General features: G+C 49.7%; 2 protein-coding genes across 2 annotated transcripts in view; both read right to left on the bottom strand.

Annotated features, from left to right (window-relative positions):
• The window catches only part of LOC144145807 (alcohol dehydrogenase class-3-like), a 57,636-nt gene that overhangs the window by 19,320 nt on the left and 24,911 nt on the right, over window positions 1-13,405 (bottom strand). The gene's annotated exons all lie outside the window — the stretch shown is intronic.
• Window positions 7,908-11,628, bottom strand: LOC144145799 (deoxynucleoside triphosphate triphosphohydrolase SAMHD1-like). Its single transcript, XM_077677546.1, has one exon. The coding sequence runs from the start codon at window positions 11,109-11,111 to the stop codon at window positions 9,579-9,581; it is 1,533 nt and encodes a 510-aa protein (XP_077533672.1). The 5' UTR covers window positions 11,112-11,628; the 3' UTR covers window positions 7,908-9,578.

The raw sequence follows: 13,405 nt of genomic DNA, 5'->3' as shown, positions 1-13,405 counted from the left end.
GCTGATGACGCGATCACTTCCTGAAACGAATTCAGGGCTGCCCGAGCAGAGGCTGAGCGAGTCAGTATATTTATCTGTATGGCTGAGCGCCCCCGACACGAGAATCCAGGGGTGCGCGGCACTGACGCAGCAACTATGCGCCACCGCGAAGACTGCAGTTCGCGCTGCGCTCAAATTCGCCTCAGGGAGTATATCGTAATCATCAGCCATTTTTTTATTGCCTGTTTCTTCCATAGCCCTCAACACAACACAACCAAAAATATTTACGAATAAAACATGTTTGTATGCAGCCAAGACAATAACGGGCCGGCTTTGACGTGGGCTTGCTGGTGGGCGCAGCCAATGGCAACGCGAGGACGTCATTGATGACGTCGGGGAGGGAAATGTTAGGGGGAGGTGTGACGCATCGATTCACGCAGCCTCATGCCCCGAAGACGCATGGCCGGCGCATGCGGTACCAAACGGCGACGGGGAGCGGTTTCCGGAACGGTTTCCGGAACGGTTACCGGCGCGGAAAACCGGATCCAAAGACGGACATATGTGTACCACTGGCCTGAGACAACAAGCCGCCGTGCGGAAATGTGCCCATCTTTGCTCCAAAATCTGTCCCCGAAGCGGGGGACACATGCGCATCCGAGCAATCCGGTTTCCGACGCGGCGCAAAACAAAAAAAAAAAAAAAAGAGAAAGAAAAAAGAAAAAATAGATTCGATGCGCGCGCGGCAGCAGACGACGTGGCGAGTCATCCGGCAGCCAAATCGGTTCTCGGGGCGGAGACGTGTGCGGGGACGTGGGCTTTTCCGCTCATGTGTTCAAATACGGACAGGTCCGGGCTCCAGACGCCTGCATTTCTCTGCCCGGACTATCCACGGGCGGCCTGCGCCGCCCAGAGAACCAGTTTGGCTGCCGGATGAACCGCCGCACCGGCTGCTAGCGCCCGCGCGCATTCAACCTGCTAGATAGTTGGACGTGCCACATCGGCAACCAACTCGCCACGGTGGCTCAGTGGCTTAAGCGTTGTGCTCCTGTGCACAAGGACACGGGTTCATCGATTCCCAGCTGCGGGCTGCGGCAGCCGCTTTTTTGATGGAGGCGAAAAGCAAAAACGCCCGTGTGTAGATTTCGGCACACGTTCAAGATCCCCAGGTGGTCAAAATGAATCCGGAGCCCTCCACTACGGCGCGCCTCATCGCCTGCATTGCATAGGCGCTTTTAACCCTCCAATCATCATCATCACATCGGCTCTCTACGCCAGGCGGACATGTGCCCCCCGCTTAAAGCGAGGGACACATATCCGTCCGAGCAATCTGGTTTGCGATTTGGCGCATCAAACTACCTAGCAGGTTGGATGCGCGCGGGAGCGGCCGGTGCGGCGGGTCATCCGGCAGCCAAACTGGAGACGCGTGCGGGGACGCGTGCTCTTCCCTCATGTATTAGACCCCAGAGAACCAGTCTGGCTGCCAGATGACCCGCCGCGTTGGCCGCTCCCGAATCTGCTCGACATTTTGCAGCGCCGCATCGAAAACCAGATTGCTCGGACGGACACGTGTCTCCCGCTTAAATGGGCCATGCAGACAAAATACATCATTCGAAAGATTGCCTCAGAGATTGCCTCATTAGAATCATACTGGCACCACTTGTAACGTGAACTTCGCTCAAATAAGCCATATAATTAGGGGAAAAGGGAATGGCCATGCAACCCACTAGCCCATTTCTCACAACAGAACCTATTCATATGCCCAGCGGTGCGCTTGGCTGAGGCCGGCAAAAGCAAACACAAATTTAGGTGCCGAACAAGCTGTTTGTGCTTAAACCTACGGCACATTCTTTTTATAGCAGTAAGAATTGTGGGGTTAAAAATTAACGCTACAAACAAACACGTAAACATTGAAGCAGTTAGTGAGGCACTTTCCCAGCTGACACTGCCTAACACAGCCGTCGAACGAGTTGACTTCAGTGACACAACACTGACCAACTGACATAAGCGGCACAGTCACTAACATGACCATGTTTGTCGAGTCAGCTTACGTTTTAGGAAATGATTAGTAAGAATCGTAATAAAAATACGGCAGGTATAGAAGCCCGGCCAGAAGCGAAGTGCGAACACTGGCACTTCAGTGGTATTGCAGTTCCATCTATGAAAGTGGGCGATAAACAAGATAACCAAACCACGGCCGTGGGACTGGAGAAACGGCGAACGCGCACTTTCATGCTTTCATAGTGCGCACCCGCCGCTACTCCAGCCCGGCCGTGCCAAACCATGGCCTCCAAGACCACCCGTGCGCGTTTTGAAAACTCGTGCGGGGTGACCTCGGAGGCCATGACCACACGTCCGTCTGTGAGATGGTAACAGATCTGGTCAGCAGGCTATCTTTAGTTTTAAGGCCCTGCTCTAGATACGTCATTGTCATTGTTACAAAAACACACGATTTAGCGGGAAAATTGAAATTTTGGCTTAAAATTAGGGGTGTGCGAATATCATTTTTTAAATTTCGAAGTGAATTCGAATAATAAAAACAAAGTTCGAATCGAATCGAATATTTTTCGAATATTTTTCGAATACGAATACTTGTTGTTTTTTGTAAAATAAAAGTTTTCACCATCTAGAGACACAAAAACTGCAACTTTTTTGCACAAGAAATCACACAAAGTAAAATTAGGAATTACACAATACCATTGCACTCAACAGGTTAAGGTCTGCACTCACTTAAATGTTAACATGAAGAAAGGTTAACTGCTCGACATGTTCGCGGGGAGCAGTGACAACCTCCTGCTTGTCACGACTTTACCAGATACCGAAAACAGCTGCTCACTTGACATTAGTAGCTGGCATGCCCGAGCCCGGGCACATTGCCGCGCGCTGATACAGTAAAATCTTGATGATACTAATCTCGCGGGACTGCGAAAAATATTCGTATCATCCGAAATTCGTATAAACCAACACAGACCAAAAAGTTTAGCGCTGAAAAAAAGTTTTCGTTTATTTCTTTTGTTACTTCCGCGTGAAGAAATTCGTTATTTTTTCTGCTTTTTTTAGCCCCCGTGTCGCAAAGCAGTCCTTTCTGGAGCTTCGCAAAGCTTCGCGCTCATCTCCTCACTCGCTGTGCCCAAGCTCGCTACACGCCGCAACAGCGAAGCGTGAACAGCAAGGCGCGTTTTTGCACGCGATTCGTTCGCCTCGGCTCTGCGAGCGCTGTATTTTCACGCCCGCATCGACGATTTCGCGCCCGCGGTAGCGCCTACCTCGGTCAGAAAATGACGAACAACGCGCGCGGCAGAATAGAGGAGCCTGACTACTTGCGATGAGATCGAGACAGCCGGCGGCTCCACCGGAGATGGTTAGGCTTAGCACCCCGGCAAATATTTCATGGGCGCTTTCACTAGCGGCGCGGATGATGTTTTATAGTACCGCTTTCGCATGCATTATCAGCTCCTTTACCGCACAAGCAACTTCGTGTCTCCCTTGAGCCGCATTTTAAAGAGCGGTTAGAAGCGGTCGCCCGAGCGCTCGCGCCACTTCCCGGCTGGAGCCGACGCCATGTTGACGCCGCCCGGCCGTCAACATGCAAAATACAGGAGGCGATGGCGAGAGCCGTCACTTGCTCGTTCGGCAGTCGGGTGCCTCGCCGGCTCGTTCGTATCTTCCGCCGGGCCGCGCAGGTCCGTTCGTAACAGCCGAAATTTTTCCCATTGCAAACAATGCAATTTCGCCGGAACTTTTCGGAAATTCGTATCATCCCGAAATTCGCACCCCCAGAATCGTATCATCGATAGTCCACTGTAACTACGAGTAAACACCGATACAGTCTGCGAAAGCACGTACCGTTCGCCGTGTATATGCTTCGCGACTCTGATGCTGAGACACGCTCTGAATTTATTTTTTTGAGTTTTGGGTGGTTCGAATATTTCGAACAATAAAATTGTCGTTCGAATCGAATCGAATACCAAAAAATTCGAATCGAATATTCGAAGTTTCGAATATTCGCACACCCCTACTTAAAATATTTGATTTCTCAGTGAATAAAGCATCATTTCCTGCCGGACAAGCGTTGAGGGCACTGTAAAACACTAAATCTTTCAAATAAAACGAACTTGTATTTTGTCTGCAATAGGCCCTTTAAAGACATTACGTTGCGTTACACTCTCAATAAACAAAACAAATAATGTGATTCAAGAATTGGCTATGCAGAGACGCCGAAAGTTTGAGTGATGCCTGATTGCTAGACGTGTGCGAATATCAAATTTAGACTGAAAATCGAGTATGAATAATAAGAACTGACTGCTAATTGAACCAAATATTTTCGAATACGAATATCCTTGCTTTAGTTTGTATAGAGCCCCTAGAACAAAGCTACAAAAAAAAGGGGGTAACTTAGGTAGCCGGGAGTTAACACGTCTGGGTGTTCCCGTACTAATGCTTGATAAAAAAGTGTGCAAAAAAACTAGAGATTGAGATGAGATGGCAACGCAGTGGAACAGAAATTCAGCATACATTGCCATAGAGAACCCCAGGTTCCTCGTCGCTCTGTGAGTGCAGGAAGGTCCCCACAGTCATTGAAAAGAGGCCAGGCGTACTAGTGGCTGTGCGACCTTGCTGCAAGCATTGCCAACTACTAATAACCCTCGATTCCTCAATGCGCTCACTCTTTTTCATATTGGCCCTCCAACAAAGGTAGATGCAGCCAGTTCAGCACCTCTCACACTCAGTAGCTGGCTCCAGTTTATATACATTACAACTACGCACAGCAACAAGTTCGTGCCCAAGCCTAGACACGGTGCCAGCTCGCTCCCTCTCCAAAATAAAAAGGTCAGCATCGGCCCAACTCAGACCCAAGAAAAGATGCGTCAGGCTCCCCTAGCTCAAACCACAGGTCGTACTGATCCCAAGCCAGCTGGTGCACATCGTTAGTATCAATCCTCGTACCTCTCACATGCTAGGTGAGCGCTTTTACCAGCTGAGCTCTACCCCCACAATAGGGAGCAGGCAAGAAAGATAGTAATCAGGCCATTTAAAAAAAGAGGCAGAAAAAGCTCGTTGAGGGTTGTTGATCATCGCCTGCCACCACCCTTCTCAAGAAAAACTGGCAGCTGAAATATTTGCGTATCAGTAAGGCCAAATGGTTCAGCCCACTGGTGATCAGCACTCGTAGTGCAGCTTTCTAGCTAGTGGCTAAATATGTAGCTGCATCTAGTTTTGTGAACACAAGCATTCCATCCACACCACAACAGGACCTGGCAGCTCTAGCGTTCTATTGTGCCGCAACGAGAACACTTAACGCTCGTCTTTGACCCTTGTTTTAGCTGCGAGTAAAAAACAACTAATGCCCCTTCATCTAATAACAACAATGAATGAAAGGCTCAGCTTTCTGACGAAATATTCGTTCGCTGCCATTGGTATTGTAGGGGTTCACAGAGATTTGGTGACTGGTCAGTCGCCATCAGCGAGACCAAGAAAGGTTCGCTTTAAATCCAAACCACTTCGACCGTGTCAGAATGGCGCAGTGAGGCATAGAAAGCTTTGCTTTAAAATTAAAGAACCAGAAAGAAGGAGAGCTCCCCACTGGAACACACACGGCTGCCTGGTACAGTAGAAATGACTACAGCAGTTACCAGTGAGGCTAAACTAGATAGGTGCAACCATACTATGGAGGCTTTCTGGGAAAAAAACAGCCCACCCTCGCCAGAACCGGTTTTGTCCTCCTGGTGTAGTATTACGCTAAAGCCTCCCATATTGGGAGAGGCCTTTGTTCTGACGTGGACATAAATATGCCCATAAATGAATTAACGAAGGCCACTTACGTGTGTTAAAGCTGTAGTATCTAATAACACTGCAGGTTTTCGTACACCTTTTCTTTTTTAATCTAGCCATGACTAGGGTGGCACGACAGTTGGAAGTTGATACGGCTGCCCGCTTTACCATTTATGAGGACGATGTCACAGTTTGGACTGAAGCAGCAGACTTCGACTCTCTTGAGGACCAAACAATAGAACTGCAAGCCGCGGCTCATAGCCTCGAGCTGACTCTTGCCGACCTGGGACTCCAGCTGGCTCCCGAAAAGACTGAGCTTTTGGCGGTATACGGCTGCAAACCACCCGTTCAATCTGATTTGATACAAGTTATAATAGAAAATCAAGTAATACAAGCCGCAACAGAACCCATCACCCTCCTCGGCCTGCCAGTCGGAACAAAGAACAGCGCTGGAAAATGGCTGCAGAGGTTGAAGCAAAAGTGGAAAGGTCTGCTCCACACCATCCGTAGACTTTCGAACAAGTACGCCACCCTGACAATGACAAGAGCTGTCACAGTGAGCACTGTCACGTACAGCGCTCTCGCCTATGAACTCAACAAAAGCCACACAAGAGCCCTCTAAGTGTTGCACAGGGCAACCCTCCGAACTATCAGTGGTTTGCCTAAGCACACACCTAACCAGAAACTCGAACAGGCAGTTCCCCTTCCTCCCATTGAGGACATCATCAATGAAGCCAAGGCGCAGGCTGAATTCAAACGCCCTTTAACACACCAAGGACATGCCTTTACTGCATGGGACGTGCGCAGCCCACCAACACCCTGCACTTTCCCCACCCCACTTGACCCATGGAGTCGCCCAGAAATCGTACCCACTACGCACAGCAAGCCGATTGGGCGCAACAATCCTGCACTCCGCCAACAACGCGTCCGACGCCTTCAGATGACAAAACTCGAAAACAAAGTTGACATCTACACGGACGCTAGCGTAAGCTTAAATGTCATCGGACTGGCCTGGACATGCCTGGAGGTTCCTGCCCTCTCGGGGTATCACACCATGTTCAACAACCATGCCACGAGCCTTGAAGCAGAACTGCATGCCATCAACCATGCCATGACATTCCTTGCGTATGATACTGATTATCCGCTTCCGCCATCTATTCGTATCCTCACAGACTCGTATGAAGCATTGGAAACAATAAGATCTCACAAGACCACAAATCCCCTGGCACATCAGATATTATACCAAGCGCAACTTTTGCAACGTAACAAAACACAAGTCCGCATTGACTGGGTGCCGGGCCATGAACCCTCTTCCTCGGGAAACCAGGCGGCCCATGAGGTCGCACAGGAGAGTGCACATTTACAACCTCCACTGGCGCCTGACGAAGAGCCGGCACGGTCGCCTGCACCTCCACCGGCGATTCTACTCCACCGGTATAAGAAGGACCAAAGAGAGCGGCTGAGAAACAGAACACCAGCAGGATATTTGAGCGCTTTACCACCGCTACCCCGCTCCAGTGAAATCTTTCTCAACAAATTTCTCACCGGCGCAGCCTACACACCTGAAATTCATCGTAAATGGTACACTCCCCATTTACCCCCAAGATGCCCATACTGTCACACAAGTACCTCAGCAGACCTCACTCATCTCGTGTGGTCATGTCCTACTTTTGCCAAACACCGAACATTCACGGCACCACAACTGCACCCTGATCCCCAACAACTTGACAAAAAATTAATCCACCAAATAGCCCTTTATTCTCTAAAGAGCGGTCTGGCACGAGTTGTCTGAGCGGAGACCTCACCGGTCTTACTCATAATGGACTATTTTGCCCGGCCCACCAGTTGGGATGGACTCATTTCAAGCGTGAACCTGAAAAGAACTGACCCCTCATAAGCGTGAACACGAAGCTACGCAGTGCAAGCCAAGAACTGTACTACTAGTCCCAGTGCTTTTACTACCCTCTCCCCTTTCCATTCCCCTGTTTAGACCAGCAGTCTCCCGTTTTCAATAAAAGCTTTACTACTACCTTTTCTTTTTTTTTGGACTCGGCCACATATTACAAGTGTAGGGGCTGTTTCCTGGTAACTTGCCTCCAGTGCTACCTGTGCCACAATTTCAGCATCTGGGGGCATACCGGTCTACCACATTTCAACCACTGAATTCAGACCACTTAAACACGAGTGGCCCCGTTTATTGAAGCAAGCACAGTAAATATACCACATTTGGGAAAAACATAGTTTGCTCTGTCAGACATTCTTATGTTGGCACATCTACTGGGCAGCCCTAAAGCAACTTTGCCGGTGCACAGCGCATCTAAGGACAGTAGTGGAATCTAATGTTCATATATCAAGACTAAAGCAGGAGGACCACTACAGGACTAGAGTGAGACAGATTTGGGAAGGCTTTTATGGCCCACGAACAGAACAAAAGATAAATAGATGAACGAATAAATGAATGAATGAACAGGGAACAAAAATGGAGACACAGAGTTACACTTCTCCTGTACAAACATTGTGAAAAATATCTAAACGATTCGCCTAGCATCGCGAGTCTCACTTATTTTGAATGACGCTTATGTGGCCAATAACCTTGGTAATTAATGCAATAATAACACAATAACAATAAATATGCAAAAAGAAACCACAGGTATGTTGCGAGCTTCAAGCACAAATGGGAAACAAGTTTTCAGGCAGGGTATGCTTTTTTTTTATTATTTCTCTTGCGAGAGCAATACCGCTGAATGGATCTCATAAGCTTATTCTGTACCTTAATGGTGGTGTTTCAGAATGAATACGATGTGGTTAAAATGCTTATGTAATATACTTGAGGTGTCAGTTCGTATGGTGTATACCAGTATATATTAATATTAGTCTAGCACTCGCTTCAAGCACTCTCAGACTTGCTTATCACATGCAAGGTTCCCGAAGCTAGCACCACACACTCTCCAGCTCCCTATGTTCCGCACTGCGACGAAAGTTCCTCGCACTTAAATTTGAGCTGATGACACAGCAGACAGGTCTCTCTCAGTTCTTATCACATCTTCCTGGGCCTAGACCCAGACAAATAAATATATTAGTTAATTCAGACAGTTTCTTCAGAGTCCACGTTAAGCTCTGTTCACAGGGGAAAAACACACGGTTAAGATCTTGCCCACGAAACACACCTTGGAATGCACAACATAAATGCAATATCAAATTTCCGTGACCTATATAACAAGAATAACATTATCACGTCTGTAATCTAATGATTAGGAAGGAGGCGTTCTTAACACGGTCAAGTTCCACTGATACCCCAAATACTTCAAGCCACCGCAGCAGTGGCTCTAGCTGTGCCTTTCAGTCAACACAACTTGCAATGAATGGTACACAGTACTTCAGGTGAAACATCGAACAAAATCCTTGGACACATTTGCACTGTACAACATTCCACACGTGACCATGCTCGAAAGGAAAAATCTTCACGAAGCTCAACCTATGGGCATGGGGAAATAGATTTCAGCTACCAAAGCCTTCGCATTTCCATTGTATGCATTAGGAACCCTACGCAGCTTGTATCAGTCAAGGTAGACGGAGTTGTGGCATGCTGCAGCAACAGCTTTGCCGCAGATGAAAAAGCAAGAGCGCTCACAAGACACGGTAAATGCAACCAAGATGGGACCAAGCTACCTTGATTGCATTAACCTGACTGCATGTGCAGCTTTTTCATTCCATACTAAGGTGTGCCCATAGTCATGTTTCAGTAAAACTGTGCTGTCTTGATAAAAGGGCCTATTCCCAAACAGACCGTGTCATGTAAGCATCTATTGATAAGCGACTTTGGTTGCCCTTTACTTCTTCTGAAGTGCTGTGAGGCAGCGCTCCAAATGATCATCAAAGCCCGGCTTGGCAGGTGACCGGAGCAGCAGGTGCCAGCGGGCATCTTGGAAACGTGACGGCAACATTGGTGCGCTGCCCAGTGGCCGCAGGTCGTCTGCGGAGACAGCTCTGTCAGGGTTGGTCTTGCGAAAGAAGAGCACCTTCCGCACCGGATCTTCTTTGCCGCAGCCCCAGTGGATGTTGATCAAGTTGAGCACTAGGTCTTCTGCTTTAGGCCTCACATCAGCCGGTAGCACTGACATAAATGCTTCACGCAACTCCTCCTCACTTCCGTTGATCCCACCATCCTCGCTCTTGGGGACGCTGCCCAGGAAGCGGTAAAGCGGGCATGGCCTCTGTGATCGCGTTTCCAGCGCATTCCACAGCTGCTGTGCACGCAGGACCTCGGGCGGTTGCTTGCCACTCGCACGGCGCACAGACAGCTCAACCCAATCGTCAGTGAGTGCAGCAAAGGCTTCGACCTGTTGTGGGCTTGGGTCTGCCTGCCCAGCTTCATGGGTTGTCCACCACAGCCGAAGCCGTCCGCCGCCACCAGCCGCCGCCACTTTCTCGTCTGCCAACTGCAGCGCGTCGCAGATCATCGCTTCAAAGATGCTCACCATATGGTGGTGATACACATTGCGGTGCAGAGCGCTTCGGGTGCAGAACATGTCGTATACGTTGTTGAGTTCCTTGTCACGGAACACGATGTGTGTCGAGCCGTCGTGCGTGATGACACGGGCGCTACCCACGAGCCGCTGGTACTGAAAGCTGCAGGCGAGACCCACGGCGTGGCAGTCGCGCAAGTAGTAGTCCCACTTGTCTACGTCCAAGCCCGACTCACGATTGTTCACCACTTGGAACAAGAACCACCGCGATGGATTGACGCCACTGGTATCGCCCAAGATGAGTCCCTGGACCAGCTTGACGTCTTCGGCGGCCAGACCGTGGCCGGGCCACTTGCTCTCCCACGCGGTGAACGTTTGCTGCAGGCCGTTGACGGCGATTAAGTGGGCCAGAAGCTTGCACGACATACCCTCGTGGGTCCAGCGAGGCTTGAGGCCCCTGTCGCGGGCGCCACGCAGGTAGAAGTGCTCCCAAAAATGCGAGAACGGGCCGTGTCCCAAGTCGTGGCACAGGCCGGCCAGTTCGAGGCAGAGCAGCTCCTTCTCCGTGATGCCGAGCTCGGGTTGGCAGTCGCGCAGGTGCAAACCCAACGCTCGGGCAAGGTGGGCCGTGCCGAGGCTGTGCTCGAAGCGGCTGTTAGAGGCGCCCGGGTAAAGGTAAGCGACATGTCCCAGTTGGCGAATGTGCCGCAGCCTCTGGAACTCGGGTGTGTCGATTATGGCCACGGACACAGGATGCAAGGAGATCTGACCGTGCACGGGGTCCCAGAAAATTTTGCGCGGGGGCAGCGTGCGACCGCGAGATTCCGCTGACGCCGGCGTTCCACCCGACGTCGTCTGCGAGCGCTCACCGATTTCGCTGCCGTCTGCGTTGCCCATCGTCGGATCGCTGGTTGCGTTCGTTCAAAGCCGGTCGCACTTCCCGTATGGACGCTGCTCGTGGCAACCTCAACTGAAACAAATTTCAAGGCTACTGGCAGCCGCAGTCGTTCCGAGGCTGCGAGTTGTATTTAACCTGAGGCGGCGACTGCGACACGACCACAGAACAGGGAGGATGGCACGACGGCAAGCTAGCGCCCTAGGTCACTGCACCGTCAGCTGTAGACGAAATGTAGCGCTAGCGCTGCTAGCGCTGCCAGCGCTATAAACGTTGGCCAGTGCTACTTTTTTTCGCTCGCCGCAGCCGCAGCTCGCCGCCTTCGCTTTGGCCGGCTCCATAGACTGATGAACTAGAGGCGAGATGATTGCTCACTCAAGCCTGCGGCAACGTTGGCTTGTACCGCATTTTGCGCATTCCATAGTGTTTCGAACAATAATTATTATTGCATGAGACTTGGCGCATTCCATAGAGTTAATGCGCATTATTGGAATCATCCAATGCCTCTGTACAAAAATCAAAGGCTAAGAAGATGATTGTCAGCCAGCGCCGCCTAGTGAGGTAATGCTGGGATAAGCCGGGCGAAACCAGTCGAAACCGATTGGAGTTGCAGCTTATTTTCCCTTGAAAAGCATAACTTCGCACTCAACGAAAAAAAAAAAAAAACACCCTTTCAAACATTTTTCTGGTCTTCAGTGCACCGTTCCGCGAGTGCTGGCGAAAAAGTAAACTTTCATCTAGTTTATTTTTAAATTAGCGCGCTATTTTCAAAGCTCTTAGAGCTTCTGATACCGAACATTCGGCGCAGCGCCTATCCTCTGACACGTTGGCACGTAGTCTACACGTAGTCTTGTGATACGTGACGTGTGTGCTAAGCTCATCGTGCAGTCATAGAACGACGATGACTTTCTTTCTTTCGACTTTTCGTTAAATGCCAATCAGAAATGCGCTTCATGTAATATTGGGACGTGAAGGGAAGTAGATGTTAGCGCCCCTCCACCGTCCCTTCCCACCAGTCTCTCATGCGTGTTACGTGAAATGGCTTTCAATTCGCATTAGACTACACGTATCTTTTTAAAATTAGACAATGTCTGCCACCATGCCACGCTGATGTCACACTTTTTTTCTGATAAACAATCCGCAGCGGAATTTTAGCTTGAAATGCATAATTGATACCTCGCCTTTTAACTCAGACATTTTAAAACCTGTTCCTCACTCGCCGATCTTGCAGATGGGCCCAACGTTGCTGCTAATACAAGTTATGTAGCCGGATCGCCTTTATTTAGCCTACTAAAAGCTATCGTACATGTCTATCTTGGCGACACAAGTCCACGCCAGTTGGGTCTGGAACCTGCTTCTCTTGCGGCTTGAGCTACCAGAATCGCGCGGACGTCACTTGTTGCAACCTCATTTTCCTCAAACGGTCTCACATTTACAATCCGTTTTTTTTAGCTCGAGTAGGCGCGAGCCAAGCGTTCGTCTATCAAGCTTTTCCAAAGCGGCCGTCCGCAGTGATCTGTACGCGCCATGGAGATGAAATCGGAAGCCCTGATTGGTTCCTTCGGTTTGCCGTTTCGCCGCCGCTCCGCCGCCATCACCGAAATTTTCTCATGAGCAGAAAACAAACACTTCAAGAAGCGGAAACCACAGCCATACTACTCGCTGTAAGATGGGAAGAATATAACAAAAACCTCATCATCATCACTGACTCTACAAGAGCCACTAGAAATCTAATATGCGGCCTTATTCTCACAGAAACAAGGAAGGTCCGGCCAGCCGAACCAAACAACCAACATAGAATATTATGGAGCCCAGCACATGAAGGGGCCTTGAAGGAAACGAGAGAGCCGACTCCCTGGCGAAGCAAATCAACAGCCTCAAGGAAACGGACCACTCTTACACCCTCCCTCCCTTCACGTCGCTTAATGAGAGGCTTTTCACACAAACAAGCGCGCACCGCATCACATGTTAGATGCCGAATGAGCAAATAACATACGAAAACTACAAACCAACGTTTTCCCACACAAATCCGGACTGTCCCTCGTGTTCCCAGAGGGATATGATGAATAATGCCACAAATGCAAATTAAGAGCAGACTTATTCCACACAGTCTGGAATTGCCCTCTAATTTGGCAACGGAACACCTACCAAACCTATAGAGAGTTCTGGGATTTAGCACTGTCCAGCTCGGACCTTTCAACACAGCGTGAGCTGCTAGGGAGAGCAAAGCTGGGAGCCTTTGCTTCTGGAGTTCTGGAAATAGGACTTCACCGATACTCTTTCCACATTGCCTTCC

This window comes from Haemaphysalis longicornis, unplaced genomic scaffold (genome assembly GCF_048455015.1).
Source record: "Haemaphysalis longicornis isolate Haplotype H1 unplaced genomic scaffold, Haemaphysalis longicornis Haplotype H1 scaffold_1, whole genome shotgun sequence".
Classification (NCBI taxonomy): domain Eukaryota; kingdom Metazoa; phylum Arthropoda; class Arachnida; order Ixodida; family Ixodidae; genus Haemaphysalis; species Haemaphysalis longicornis.
Note: the sequence above shows the minus strand (reverse complement) of the source record. Positions and strands in the feature narration are given on the sequence as shown.

Coding starts and splice junctions, on each gene's coding strand:
- LOC144145799 (XM_077677546.1), bottom strand. CDS start 11,111: ATGGGCAACGCAGACGGCAGCGAAATCGGTGAGCGCTCGCAGACGACG.